Source organism: Musca vetustissima, unplaced genomic scaffold (assembly GCF_032173495.1).
Source record: "Musca vetustissima isolate MV318-11 ecotype Yass unplaced genomic scaffold, APGP_CSIRO_Mvet_v1 utg34763, whole genome shotgun sequence".
Classification (NCBI taxonomy): domain Eukaryota; kingdom Metazoa; phylum Arthropoda; class Insecta; order Diptera; family Muscidae; genus Musca; species Musca vetustissima.
The window spans coordinates 56,565-72,068 of NW_026879410.1; the positions used below are offsets into that span (position 1 = coordinate 56,565).

Sequence of the window (15,504 nt, forward strand, 5' to 3'; positions counted from 1 at the left end):
TAGCTATTTTAATGGTCCTTGGCGAATTTTCCAATCGAAGTGGCTGTAATTCCAGGTTGTTGGAGGATAAAATACATCCTGGCAGTATATTTTCAATGTAAGTATATGTTCGGACATAACCTCCATATGTAGGTCCCGTCTAATTTTCGGTGTTCTGAAGGCGCTTTTTTGTTAAATGAAGTGGCTGAAATGTGATTTTCCGCATGTTTTGGCATTTCAGGTTATTGGAAAGCAAAAACACACATTTGCAGTAAATTTTCAACATAGGTCCATTTATATATCCCGCCCGATTTTAACAATTTTAATGCTTTTTGGTGAATTTTTCAATCGAAGTGGCTGTAATTTGGCATTCCACGTTGTTGGAGGATAAAATACATCCTGGCAGTATATTTCGAATGTAAATCTATGATCGGACATAACCTCTATATTAGGTCCCACCCAATTTTCGGTGTTTTGAAGGCGTTTTGTTTTTAACCGAAGAGGCTGAAATGTGATTTTCCGCATACTTAGTGGGTACACATCTTCATTCGCAAAAATAAGATCAAATTAGGTCCACCATTTGTCACAGCTCTTTATATCAAGATCCGACCGATTTTAGATATTTTCAAGGTTCTAAGCGTATTTTCCAATCGAAGTGTCTGTTACTGGATATTCCGTGTCCTTAGCCAGTAAAAAAAACTTCTTTGCAAAATATGTTTGGTATAGGTCCATTTTTTGGTATAGCCCACATATAAAAGTTCCGACCCATTTTCGGTATGTTGGAGGTCCTAAGAGCAATTTCGAACCAAAAGAGCTGTAATTTGTCATTTCGAAGAAGAAGAAGATATTTTTCCGAACACTGAGAATATTTTTTTTAAGAATATTTTCTCAAGTCCCATAGAAGGCATGGTTTTTTTTAAAGAATATTTTTTGGAAAGTTCTAAGCGTATTTTTCCAATCGAAGTGTCTGTTATTAGAGGTTTCGTCTTCTTAACCAGTAAAAAAAAACATCTTCGGAGAGTATTTTTTGTATAGGTCCACTTTTTGGTAAAGCCCTCGTATAAAAATTCCGACCTATTTCGGTATGTTGAAGGTCCTAAGAGCATTGTCTAAGCGAAGGGGGCTGTAATTTGGGATTTTCGGTCCTTAGCCGTGGATTTTTTTAAAGAAGATATTTTTCCGAACACTGAGATGAGGTTGTTTGATAAAGAACATCTTCTCAGGGCCCATAGAAAGCGTCGATTTTTTTAAGAATATTTTTTTTTCAGGACCCATAGAAGTCGTTAGGGGGGCAATAAAAAGGAATGGATGTTTTAAAGAATTTTTTCCGAGCACTCCAAAGGCAGAAGGCGTGGATTTTTTAAAGAATATTTTTTAGGATCCCATATAAGGCGTGGTTTTTTTTAAAGAAAATTTTTTAGGGTCCCATATAAGGCGTGGATTTTTTAATGAATATTTTTTAGGGTCCCATATAAGGCGTGGATTTTTTAAAGAATATTTTTTAGGGTCCCATATAAGGCGTGGATTTTTTAAAAAATATTTTTTAGGGTCCCATATAAGGCGTGGACTTTTTAAAGAATATTTTTAGGGTCCCATATAAGGCGTGGATTTTTTAAAGAATATTTTTTAGGGTCCCATATAAGGCGTGGATTTTTTAAAGAATATTTTCTAGGGTCCCATATAAGGCGTGGATTTTTAAAAGAATATTTTCTAGGGTCCCATATAAGGCGTGGATTTTTTAAAGAATATTTTCGGAATCTACGAAATGGAGGCCTATATAAGGCGTGAATTTTTAAAAGAATATTTTTCGGAGCCTACAAAATGGAGGCCTATATAAGGCGTGGATTTTTTAAAGAATATTTTTCGGAGCCTACAAAATGGAGGCCTATATAAGGCGTGGATTTTTTAAAGAATATTTTCCAGAGACCTACAAAAAGGCGTGGATTTTTTAAAGAATATTTTTCGGAGGCCTATATAAGGCGTGGATTTTTTAAAAAAGTATTTTTCGGAGGCCTATATAAGGCGTGGATTTTTTAAAAAAGTATTTTTCGGAGGCCTATATAAGGCGTGGATTTTTTAAAGAATATTTTTCGGAGGCCTATATAAGGTGTGGATTTTTTAAAGAATATTTTTCGGAGCCTACAAAAAGGCGTGGATTTTTTAAAGAATATTTTCCAGAGGCCTATTTTCCAGAGGCCTATTTTCCAGAGGCCTATATAAGACGTGGATTTTTTAAAGAATATTTTTCGGAGCCTACAAAAGGCGTGGACTTTTTTAAAGAATATTTTTCAGATGCCTACAAAATGGAGGCCTATATAAGTCGTGGATTTTTAAAGAATATTTTTCAGAGGCCTACAAAAGGCGTGGACTTTTTTAAAGAATATTTTCCAAAGGCCTATATAAGGCGTCGATTTTTTAAAGAATATTTTTTCCGAGGCCTATATAAGGGGGTTTTTTTTAGAGAAAAATTTTCCGAGCACCCTGAAGTAGGTTTGAATGTGTAGGATATAAAAAATTCGGTTTGGCTGAACTTCGGAACTTTTTTATATTTTTTTTTCCTTTTTGAGTTTCTTTCTTTTTGTTCTTCTTAAGGATTAAGGATTTGTTGCAGACACGAATGTGCGCTCTTTTGCCATTCATTTCCTGCTTACAGGTTTTATTCTTATTTTTGTTGTTGGTTAATAAAGGAAATAGAGAACAACGGCAAAAAAAAATACGAAATGTGTAAAAAGAAATATAGCATAGCGTGATGATATTTGTTGTGGAAGCAAATGGCATCAAGAAGAGAGGGAGGAGTGGGAGAAGGAAGAGAAGCAGGAGGAAGAGGTCGTGGAGGAAATGATTCTCAGACATTATTACCATTGCCGGTACACAACAACAACAAAAAAGGCAACAAAAGAAAAAAATATTATGTAAATATATTTAAGATGTACATGGCATGCACACACACTTACACACCAACACACGTACCATTATATAAATACTAGCAGTTACAAATTGTAGCAGGTTAATTCAATGTAATTGTATTAACAACAAGAAGAAGAACAACAAAAGTAACAACAACACGAAACAAAAACATCTGTAAATTTACACAGTTCACACGAAACATTAAAAGGTGTTAAATATGGAAGTGTGTATGTGTGTGTGTGTGAGTGTGTGTCTGTATGCCGACAAAGGAAGGGCGGCCCTGAGAAAAGCGTCAGGCAGGCAGGCAGACAGGCAGGACCACACAAATGGAAATGGAATTTTTATGTGCCGAGGAAGAAAAGTTAGCAAGTCTTTACTTTTTTGTTACTTGTTGTTGTTGTTTTTCTTTCTTTTTTGTTTTTTTTTTTTTTTGATTGTACAAATAATTAACGGTAAGTAAATGTGTTGATTAAACTCTTAATTAAATTCCACTTACACAAGCTGAAGAAGAAAAAGAAGCGGGACGAGGGGTAGGATGAATACAACAAGAGGGGAGAATAATAAACAGTAAAGAAGAAAAAAAAACAACAACAGACATTAATTATAATAAGCCAGAAAAAAAGTCGAAGTGGAGGAGGAAAAAGAAGAAGAAAAACGAAAACATAAATGTTTCGAACTTTAAGACTTTAAGAGGATTTGGGTAATTTGAGGGAATTTTTTTTGTAAAAACAAATATGAGAATCTAAAGGTGAAAGATGAAGAAGCTCAGATGAGTATCGATGTAGGCGCGGATTTTAAAAAATATTTTTCAGAGGCCTTTATAAGGCGTGGATTTTTTTAAAGAATATTTTTCAGAGGCCTATATAAGGCATGGATTTTATAAAGAATATTTTTCAGAAGCCTACAAAAGGCGTGGATTTTTTAAAGAATATTTTTCAGAGGCCTTTATAAGGCGTGGATTTTTTAAAGAATATTTTTCAGAGGCCTTTATAAGGCGTGGATTTTTTAAAGAATATTTTTCAGAGGCCTTTATAAGGCGTGGATTTTTTAAAGAATATTTTTCAGAGACCCATATAAGGCGTGGATTTTTTAAAGAATATTTTTCAGAGACCCATATAAGGCGTGGATTTTTTAAAGAATATTTTTCAGAGACCCATATAAGGCGTGGATTTTTTAAAGAATATTTTTCAGAGGCCTTTATAAGGCGTGGATTTTTTAAAGAATATTTTTCAGAGGCCTTTATAAGGCGTGGATTTTTTAAAGAATATTTTTCAGAGGCCTTTATAAGGCGTGGATTTTTTAAAGAATATTTTTCAGAGGCCTTTATAAGGCGTGGATTTTTTAAAGAATATTTTTCAGAGGCCTTTATAAGGCGTGGATTTTTTAAAGAATATTTTTCAGAGGCCTATATTTTTTCTGAACATCCAGAAGGCGTGGATTTTTTAAAGAATATTTTTCAGAGGCCTATATTTTTTCTGAACATCCAGAAGGCGTGGATTTTTTAAAGAATATTTTTCAGAGGCCTATATTTTTTTAAAGAACATCCAGAAGGCGTGGATTTTTTAAAGAATATTTTTCAGAGGCCTATATTTTTTCTGAACATCCAGAAGGCGTGGATTTTTTAAAGAATATTTTTCAGAGGCCTATATTTTTTCTGAACATCCAGAAGGCGTGGATTTTTTAAAGAATATTTTTCAGAGGCCTATATTTTTTCTGAACATCCAGAAGGCGTGGATTTTTTAAAGAATATTTTTCAGAGGCCTATATTTTTTCTGAACATCCAGAAGGCGTGGATTTTTTAAAGAATATTTTTCAGAGGCCTATATTTTTTCTGAACATCCAGAAGGCGTGGATTTTTTAAAGAATATTTTTCAGAGGCCTTTATAAGGCGTGGATTTTTTAAAGAATATTTTCAGAGGCCTATATTTTTTTCTGAACGTCCAGAAGGCGTTGATTTTTTAAAGAATATTTTTCAGAGGCTATATATTTTCTGAACATCCAGATATTTTTTTTTTTGAGGACTTAAAAAAGGCGTGGATTTCTTAATGAGTATTTTTCAGAAGAACTCGTCGATTCTTAAAGAATATATTTTCTTATGACCTAGAAAAGGCGTAAATTGTTTAAAGGATATATTTTCTGAACCCCAAGATTTCGTGGAATTAAAAAAAAATATTTTTTTTCCAATCACCAAGGACCAGGATTAAAAAAAAAAAACTTAAAATACGGAAGAGTGAATTTTTTCTCTTTTTTTGAGGACCCTAATTTTTTCGATTATGGTTTTTAACCTCCAAGAAGCCGCAATGCCATTTTCGGACCACTTCTGTGGGAAAATGTTCCCATGACAATCAAAATATCTAACTTGGGACGGGACCTTTATATGAAGGCTATGCCAGAGCATGTACCTATATCGGAAATGTTCTGCAAAAATATCTAGCACCCTCCGAAAACCTGGAACGTCAAATGACAACCACTTCGTTTGGAAAACGCGGCTAAACCTTTAAAAATGCAGAAAATGAGACTGTACCGTTATATGAGGGGTACCATAGAACAGGGACCTATGTCGCTAATTTTAAGTAGGAAGATAGTAAACATAATGAGAGCCTAAAATTTCAAATTACTGTTAACTTGGTTGAAAAATCTATCCAAACTCACCAAAATATTGAAAATGGGGCGGGACTTTTATATTGGGGATACCCGAAAAAGTTAACCAATATTGACAATTTTTGGTATGTAGATTTGCTACCCTATGAGAACCCAAAATACAAAATTATAGGCAATTCGGTTGAAAAATCTATCCAAACTCCCCAAAATATCGAAAATCGGAAGTACCGTTATATGGGGACTACCCTTAAAAGTAGACCAATGTTCATAATTTTTGGTAGTAAAAGTTGCCACCCAATGATAAACCAAAACACCAAATTACAGTGAATTCGGATTAAAAACGCGCCCAAGCTCCCTAAAATACCGAAAATCGGAGGTACCGTTACATGGGGACTACCCTTAAAAGTATATCAAATTTCATAATTTTTCGTAGGAAGATTTTACACCTAATGAGAACCCAAAATACCAAATTACAGCCAATTCGGCTGAAAAACTGCCCCAAGCTCCCCAAAATACCGAAAATCGGAGGTACCGTTATATGAAATTTGATCTACTTTTAAGGGTTTAAAAGTAGATGAAATTTCATAATTTTTGTAGGAAGATGAGAACCCATAATGATAAATTACAGCCAATTCTGTTGACAAAAGCGCCCAAAATCTCAAAAATACTGAAATTTGGGAGGTGCCCTTATATGGGGGCTACCCTAAAAAGTGGACTTATATTGGTAATTTTCAGAAGTGAAATTACTAAGAAATGACAAACCAAAATACCAAATTTCAACCAAATCGGCTGAAAAACGAGCTCGGCAAAATATCAAAATTTTTGAGGTTATGTTATATGGGAGCTACCCTAAACAGTGGACCAATATTAATAATTTAAGGTACAAAGATTTTTCACACAATGAGAACCCAAAATACCAAATTCCAGCCAAAACCGTTGAAAAATGAGCTCAAGCTCCTTAAAATATCCACATTTTTTGAGGTTATGTTATATGGGAGCTACCCCAAAAAATTAACCAATATAAAAAAATTTTGGTAGGAAGTTTTGTTACCCAATGACAACCACAAATACCAAATTCCAGACAATTCGATTGAAAATCTTGCCCAAGCTCCCCAAAATACCGAAAATTTGGAGGTTAAGTTATATGGGAGCTATTCTAAAAAGTCGTTCAATATTGATAACTGTTGGCAGGAAGATTTGCTACCCAATGACAACAACAAAATACCAATTTACATCCAAATAGGTTAAAAAATGAGCCCAAGCTCCTCACAAAATTGAAATTTTTGAGGTTAGGTTGTATAGGAGCTGCCCTAAAAAATGGGCCAATAATGATAATTTTTGGTAGGTAGACTTGCTACACAATGAGAATCACAAAATTCGGTTGAAAAACGAGCCCAAGCTCCTCACAAAACCGAAAATTTGGAGGTTAAGTTATATGGGAGCTATTCTAAAAAGTCGACCAATATTGATAATTTTTAGTAGGAAGATTTGCCACCCAATGAGAACCCAAAATACCAAATTCCAGCCAAATCGGTTAAAAAATGAGGCCAATATTCTCATAATACCGAAATTTTGGAGGTTATGTTATATGGGAGCTACCCCAACAAATTAACCAATATAAACAATTTTTGTTGGGAAGAATTGTCACCCAATAACAACCACAAATACCAAATTGCAGCCAATTCGGTTGAAAAACTTGCCCAAGCTCCCGCTATTACAGAAATTTTGGAGGTTACGTTATATGGGAGCTACCCTAAAAAGTGGTCCAATATTGATAATTTTTGGCAGGATGATTTATTACCCAATGTCATCCCAAAATACCAAATTCCAGCCAATTCGGTTGAAAAACAAGCTCAAGCTCCTCACAAAATCGAAAATTTTGAGGTTAGGTTGTATGGGAGCTACTCTGAAAATTGGATCAATATCGATAATTTTCCGTAAAAAGATTTGCCACCTAATAAGAATACAAAATAGAAATATACAATCAATTCGTTTGAAAACCATGTCAAAATTACCCAAAAATCCGAATATTGGGAGGTATGGTAATATGAGAGCTACCCAAAAAAATGAACCAATATTGATAATTTTTAGTTGGAAGATTTTCTACCCAATTACAATCTAAAATACCAAATTACAGTCAATTCGGTTAAAAAAATTACTGTACTTTTCCGATCAATTTATTTACCCCAATAAAGAATAAAATTTCAATACCCCCGAACTTTTTAACATAAATAGACCAGAAGTTGCCTATAATACCAAAAATATATATGCCACCCTATATATAAACACCTTTGTATTTGTACATTTGCTGAATTAAAAATAAAGCCCGCCCCCTCCTTCACCCACACCACCTAATCATCATCCTCATCATCACTGCTGCAAGACATCAGCAGCTACAACAGTCGAAGTGTAGCCACAACAGTAGCAGCAACAACAACTGCCAAACATAAGCTTATATTTGTTTAGTCCCCCCCATTATATTTGCTGTAATCAATATAAGCCGATTTAACTGAAAGCTTTGTAATGTTCGGCATTATATTTTGTGTATTTTCTCACATTACCAATTGAGAAGTGAAACTAATCGAACCGAACAGAACGACAGACAGTTAGACGGACGTACATTCGGCCAGTCTACTGGCTAGGATTTGTTACAACGATGTAGAATAGAATATCAAATCAATAGCATTAACACATCAACTTGGCCAAACATGGCTTCGATGGTCGTATGTTAAGTGCTGAAGCCAATTGGTGGTATATTTTAGTCTTAGAGACCTCCTCCCCCCGAGAGGTAGGGCTTTGGTCATGTTTTCTTATTTTATTTTTTGTAAACAGCTTAAGGTTGCTGCTACTACTTGGAGGGGCTATTAAACATTTTTTTAGAAAAAATAAATATTCTGTTCTGTTCTGTTTGTAGTAGAAATTTAATACATGTTTGGGGCACTTACCTTCTCTAGAAGACTTGTCATATAGTTTGGGTGAACTGCTCTTTTTGTTGGAGGCAACTGGTCTCAGGGCATTGTTAATTGGCTAAACCGCAAAAAAACACACACAAGAGAAAAAAATAAATATTAGCAAAAGGAGAAGAAGAAGGCGGCTAATAAGAATGTGTGTTAATTGTTTTTAGAAAAACAGAAACATAAAACCATAAAACAAAGTTCAAGACACCACTTAACGACACCAAAAAGAAGAAGAAGAAGAAGATGAAACAGAAAAAACAAGAAAAGAAAGAATGGGGGGAAATCCAGCTACGAAAACTTACAACTCTATCCGAACGTTCACCGCATGGTAAACGGGCCACAGCCGCATCGGGACTGTCCTCCGGTGGTGGTGGCTGGGGTACCCAATTGTAAGCGCGTTTTGATATCGGCACACCAAAACGATCATGCTGAGAGGCTTGTTGCCTGGAAAGAGAGAAAGAGACGAAATTAGTTTAACATATTTTTTTTTTATAAAAATAATGTATCTCACCTCAAGCTCTCATAACAATCCAAACACACCACGGCGTATTCACCATTCTCCAGCAGCAGGCCATCTTCACTTTTACGATTCCGCACAAATGGAAATTCATTGACGGGTAATGCTCGCACCCTTTTCCGATATGTGGTTATATTACACAAATGACAAATATAATCATGCCAATTATATTCACGATCGACGGGATTTATAGAGGGATTTTGGGATTCATATCTGGGTGGAAAGAAAGAAAAAATAAATAAATTAGAAATTAGAGACTTAAAATTAAAAAAAAAAAACAAAAAAACCAAACTTCGGATACCAAACTTCCACCATGATGTGGCCTATTCAAAATATTTGAAATCGATGGCAACATACTTTGAAAATAAAATACCAACTATTTAGAATAAATCGGCTAGAGACATTATAACCTCAAAAAAAAAAAATCTGGTATGACCATTATAACCGCCAGCATCCTACTAGGCAAAACAAATTACCAATAATTCTAAAAAATTAAGCTAGGACCTTTATACCATCAAAAAAAAATCTGCTATGACCATTATAACCTCCACCACCCTACCATCTTGTCAAAACAAAATACAAAAAATTCTGCTAAGGACTTTATGCCCTCTAAAAATTCAGATAATTTCATATAGGAGCATTATAACCTCAAAAAAAAAATTCTCAAACATTCTGCAAGTGCCTCCACCAACCTACTGTTCAAAACGAAATACCAAATAGTCTCAAAAATTCATCTAGGACCTTTATACTCTCTATAAATTCACAAAAATTCTTATAGGACCATTATAACCTCAAAAAATTGTGCAAGTACCTTCATACCCTCAAAAAGAAAAGTATCCGTAATTCTGCTAGAAGTTTATACCCTACACCATGAGGTGTGGTCATTCAAAATCCTTTAACTTGATGGAACCCTACATAAATTTCGTCACATCGGTTGGAAAAACCTTCTCCTTATAAACCTTCTAAGGGGGGAAGATGCGGCTAAAATCATTAAAACTATCCAAAATGGGACAAGGTACCGGCCATACAAAATATCATGCTACAACCAATTTGGTTAAAAAACCTATCCAACCTTCCCAAAATATCGAAAATTAAGGGTGCAGTTATATTGGAGCTACCATAAAAGGTGGACCAATATTGTTAATTTTTGGTAGGAAGTGAGAACCCAAAATACCCAATTACAGGCAATTCGGTTAAAATCCCTATTCAAAGTACCCAAAACATCGAAAATTAAGGGGTACAGTTATATGGGCGCTACCCTAAAAAGTGGGCCAATATTGATAATTGTTGGTAGGATGATTTACTATCCAGTGAGAACCCAAAACACTCAATTACAGTCACTTCGGTTAAAATCTCTATCCAAAATCCACAAAATATCGAAAATTAGGATCTACAGTTATATGAGAGCTACCCTAAAAAGTGGGCCAATATTAAAAATTTTTGGTATGAAAATGTGCCACGCACTAAGAACCCAAAATACCAAATTACAGCCAAATCGGTTAAAAGCCCTATCGAAAATCTCCAAAATAAAGAAAATCGTGGGTAACGTTCTAAGGGGGTATCCACTTAAAAGTAGACCAATGTTCATAATTTTTGATAGGAAAATTTGCCACCCATGAAGAACCCAAAATATCAAATTACAACCAAATCGGCTAAAAAACCGGCCCAAGCTCCCTAAAATACATACCGAAATTTTGGAGGTTAAGTTATATGGGACCTACAATAAAAAGTGAAGCAATACTGATATTTGGTACCTAAAGTAACCATCCAATGAAAATGCCAAATATAAAATTACAGCCAATTTGATTAAAAACCCGGCCCCAATTTCCCAATAGTACTGAAATTTTAGAGGTTAAGTTTTATGTGGGAGCTACCCTAAAAATGAACCAATATTGATTATTTTCAGTGGAGAGATTTTCTGTCCAATGAGAACCCTTAAAAATTCCGAATATAGACGATAAAATAATGCTAAAAGTGACCTAGATGATCATTCCTAGAATGATACGAGGTCTTCTCAGAGACATACAGAAGGTCCTTTAATAAAAGACCTAATTATCTTCTGATTGAAGAATATTTTTTTTCTGATAGAAGTCTAAAATTATCTTCAAACAGATGGGCAAAAGGTCTTCAGAAAGCCTAGAAACTATTCCTAGAAGATCAAGAGGTCTAGGGTTTCTTTCTTGGAACGCCAAAAGGTCGTAGAGAAGATCAGAAGGTTTTTTGATGGAAGACCTCAAAGAAATTCTAATAAAAATCCAAATTATCTCCTTATAGAAGACGATTTTCTGAGATGATTTAGTTGAAGACTAGATATTCAGAAGATCTTCTGTTAGACGACAAAAAGTTCTTCTAATGCTAGAATACCAAAAGAAATTGTAATAGGCGTTTGGAGACCTGTTAATAGAAGACTAGAAGTTTTTTTGATAGAAGACCATAAGCTATTCTTATAGAAGACCAAAGAATCCAGCTGGTATTCAAAAGAAAGTCCGATGATATTGTTCTTTTAAAAATCTGTATTTCTAACATAACCTAGGCTAGAAGCTATTCTAGTAATTCTTTCTTAAAAGGTCGTCGAGGGTTTCTATCTTAAAAGACCAGAAAGTATTTTAATCGAAGATAAAATATATTTTTTAAGGAAGGTTAGAAACTCTTCCAATAGAAGTCTAGAAATTATTCTTATAAAAGACCAGTTAGTATTCTAAATAAGGTCAGATGACATTGCTCTTATAGAAGACCCGCTTGTCTCCTAATAGAATACCAGTAGAGGTTTTTTTTATATACACGACCAATGGGACTCCTTATTGAAGACCAATAGATCTTCCAATTGATTGTCAAACCATAGCTCCACATAGACTCCAAGGTAGTGTTGGCGACTTCGTCTCGTGAAACTAGAGACTGAATAAAGTCGCATCCCCTGACCTATGGTCTTCCATACTTAGAGGACCAAATAGGTCTTCTAACGGACCGACCAAAAAACTATCTAATAAGACCTTCTAATTCCTCCTTTTGTCTCAAGAAGACCAAAAAGCCTGTTTATAAAAGTCTAACAGGTCTGTCTGTAGAAGTCCTATAGGACCTGATTATAGAAGCCCAAAAGGTGGTCTCATAAAAGACCGAAATTACTGCTTAAGGAAGGCCAGTAGATCTGCTTAAGGAAGATCAATAAGTCGTCTCATGGGAGACCAAAAGGTTTGCTTATAGAAGACCAATAGGTCTACTTACGGAAGATAAATAGGTCTGCTTATAGGTCTGCTATATGGATTATAGAAGACCTAAAGGACTGATTATGGATTATAGAAGACCTAAAGGACTGATTACGGAAGTCCAACAGGTCTGCTTTTAGAGAGCCAAAAAAAGTCTCAGAAAGGACCGAAAGAACTGCTTAAGGAAGACCAACAGGTCAGACCAATAAATCGTTTCTTGGAAGACCAAAAGGTCGTCTCATGGAAGAAGAAAATTCTTATAGAATACCAATAGGTCTACTTGCAGAAGATAAAAAGGTCTGATTAAAGAAGTCCAAAAAGCGGTCTTATTAAGGACTAAAAGGACTGCTTATGGAACACCTGATTATAGAAGCCCAAAAGGTCGTCTCATACAAGAAAAAGAGACCTGCTTATAAAAGTCCAATATGTCTACTTACAGAAGATAAATAGGTCTGATTATAGAAGACCAAAAGGTGGTCCCATAAAGGACCGAAAGGACTGCTTTTGAAAGACTGGATTAGAGAGGATCAAAAGGTCGTCTCATACTTGAAAAATTATCTATTTATAGAAGTCCAATAGGTGTACTTATAGAAAATAAATAGGTCTGATTATAGAAGATCAAAATGTGGTCTCATAATCGACCGAAAGGACTGCTTAAGGAAAACCTGATTATAGAAGAACAAAAGGACGTCTCATACGAGAAAAAAGAGGGCTGCTTATAGAAGTCCAATAGGTCTATTTGCAGAAGATAAATAGGTCTATTTATAGAAGACCAAAAGGTGGTCCCATAAAGGACTGAAAGGACTGCCTATGAAAGAGCTGATTATAGAAGACCAAAAGTTGGTCTCATTAAGGACCAAAATGACTGCTTATAGAGGATCAATATGTCTGCTTTTAGAAGGCCAATATGCCAGCTTATAGAAGACCGATAGGTCTGCTTATAGATGACCGATAGGTCTGCTTATAGAAAACCGATAAATCTGCTTATAGAATGCCCATGGGTCTTATAGAAGCTCAATAGGACCTATTATAGAAGACCAAAAGTAATTTCCTACAAAACCCAAGGGTTTCTTTATAGAGGATGAGATTGGACCTAGTTCCGACTTTCTCGAAAAACTAAGGACTGATAAAACTAAGGACTCCCAACTTTCTCGTAAAACTAAGGACTGATAAAACTCCCAAATTCTCCATTCCCTCATCCTGTTTCACTTACTTTCTCCATTGTTTCAATAGCGAATGATAACAAAATGTGCACACATAGGCTGAATAGTCGGGACGCAATTGTTCAGCATTCGGTAGGGAATTGTGTTTCAGCAGAAATGGGAAATATGGTCGGGAACCCTAGATGAGAAAAGGAAAAATAACAAAAAATTAATATTAAGAAACTTTAAATAAAAAATCTCCCTTACCTCCTTGCTGGCATATAAAACCCGGGCCAATGTCAAATCCGAATGTAGGCCACACAAAAAACAATAAATGGATGTGGTGGCTGGGGTCGAGGACATTGAGGGTGTTGAGGGCGGGGTATTAATACTTAAAACGCCACCACCGGCCCCACCATGGCGGGAACCATTTGGTGAGGTGGCATTTATGACCGGAGATGGAATGACATATCTGGGGAAGAAGAGAAGAAATATTAGATTTTTTCTAAATAAAAAATCGATTGAATTGGTAATTACCTCCTGCGCTCCAATGGCACCCTTTCGGCATCCATTGACTCCCACTGGCGTGCCAAATTATTGACACAATCCTTACAGGCCAATACCCGATTACCATTTGGGTCATTATTTAAAGCAGACCCGCTGCTGTTGGCATTCAAATTACTATCCCGCCCACTGCTGGAGTTGGAATTGGAATTGCTGGCCGTTTGGTTGCCTTTAAGACAGGGAAAATGCATTGCATGCGAATTCATGTGCTCAGCACTGGTGGACAACCATTCCATTTTGTTGGAGGGGCAAAGGGTTTTGCAAATGTAACAGCTGGAGGGGAGGGGAAGAAGAAAAATTTGTTAATAAAATGTCGGGCGAAAAATAAATTCCAAACTTACGGATATTGGCCATGACCGTTTTCCAGTTGTTGCTGTTGTTGTTGCGGCTGGCCAGGTGAGGCTGTCACCGATGATTGATATTGTTGTGATTGTTGTTGCTGTTGCTGGGTATTTGGCGTTGTTGGCCGTGAATCATTGTTACGCAAATTTTTCAAATCCCTTGGCTGTTGGCTGGATGAGTGATTTGAATAACTTTCACATGTCTAAAAAGGGGAGGGGGAAGAAAGGGGAAGAAGAAGAAAAAAATAAATATGAGAACGTGTTTTTTAAATAAATAATTAAAATAGTTTTATTTAAGTTGTTATTTATTTTGTAAACAAATATAAATGTAAAGAAGAGGCGAAAGCACCTACCTACCACCACCCCCTCCCCGCAGTCATCATCACCATCACTTCATGATCCCAAGCCTTAATCGCAGCCAGTGACTGTCAGCTTATCAAAATATTTACTCAGATTATTATCACCGTTACCTATCTTTGTTTTCCTTCTTTTAATATGACAAGTACTTGAGTAAACAAAACGAGACATGCTTGGAGATGGTTGTCAAAAAAAAAAACTATTATCTATAATTTCACATTTTGAAATAAGCTCTTAATATGGGGTGTTTATGGAACACAAGTATCGGGGACTAATAAAAAAAGGCCAACAACAATATCACTACTGAGGCGTTAAGCCCATTTAAGTGGCCATTCTTAGATTAGTTGGAAATGTTTACCGAGAGGTGGAGGAGGAGAGGATGTGGAGTAGTATCGTGACAGTGGAACGTCATGATTTGGAAATAAATTTTGAGATAAGACTGAGGAAAATAGGAAAAAGAAAAAAAAACATGTTGTAAAATATTCAACAAACATTTGTTTTTTACCAAAATCGAAAAAAAAAACTTCAATTTTTAGTAAAAAAATGTAATTCAGCACAACTGAATTGCAAAATTACCAACGAAAAATCAATTCGCAATTGAAAAAATCTCAATAAACCCCAATTCAGCCATGCTGAATTGAAGATTTCCTCAAAGGAAATTAATTAAGAGGACCTAAATTGGACATTTCCCAATAAGAATCACATGCAGCCGAGCTGAATTGAAATCTAGCTCATAAAAATCACATTTAGCAAGCAGAAATGAAGATTTCCGAAGGGGAACCTAATTCAGCAGGGCAGAATTCAAAATTTAACACTGAAAACCTTATTCAGCTGGGCAGAATTGCAAATTTCGCAATGGAAAGCTAATTTAGCTGAACGAAATTGAAAATTTCGCAGTGAAAATCTAATTCAGCTGAGCAGAATTTCAGTTTACGC

General features: G+C 35.4%; 1 protein-coding gene across 1 annotated transcript in view; it reads right to left on the minus strand.

Annotated features, from left to right (window-relative positions):
- Positions 1-15,504, minus strand: part of LOC133324309 (uncharacterized) — an 85,255-nt gene that overhangs the window by 19,906 nt on the left and 49,845 nt on the right. The window contains exons 5-11 of the mRNA XM_061533155.1: positions 14,212-14,414; positions 13,844-14,143; positions 13,574-13,778; positions 13,378-13,505; positions 8,956-9,174; positions 8,747-8,888; positions 8,416-8,514 (exon numbers count right to left, since the gene is read on the minus strand). Of these exons, the coding sequence (XP_061389139.1) occupies positions 8,416-8,514; positions 8,747-8,888; positions 8,956-9,174; positions 13,378-13,505; positions 13,574-13,778; positions 13,844-14,143; positions 14,212-14,414 (1,296 nt within the window). The remainder of the gene's footprint in view (positions 1-8,415; positions 8,515-8,746; positions 8,889-8,955; positions 9,175-13,377; positions 13,506-13,573; positions 13,779-13,843; positions 14,144-14,211; positions 14,415-15,504) is intronic.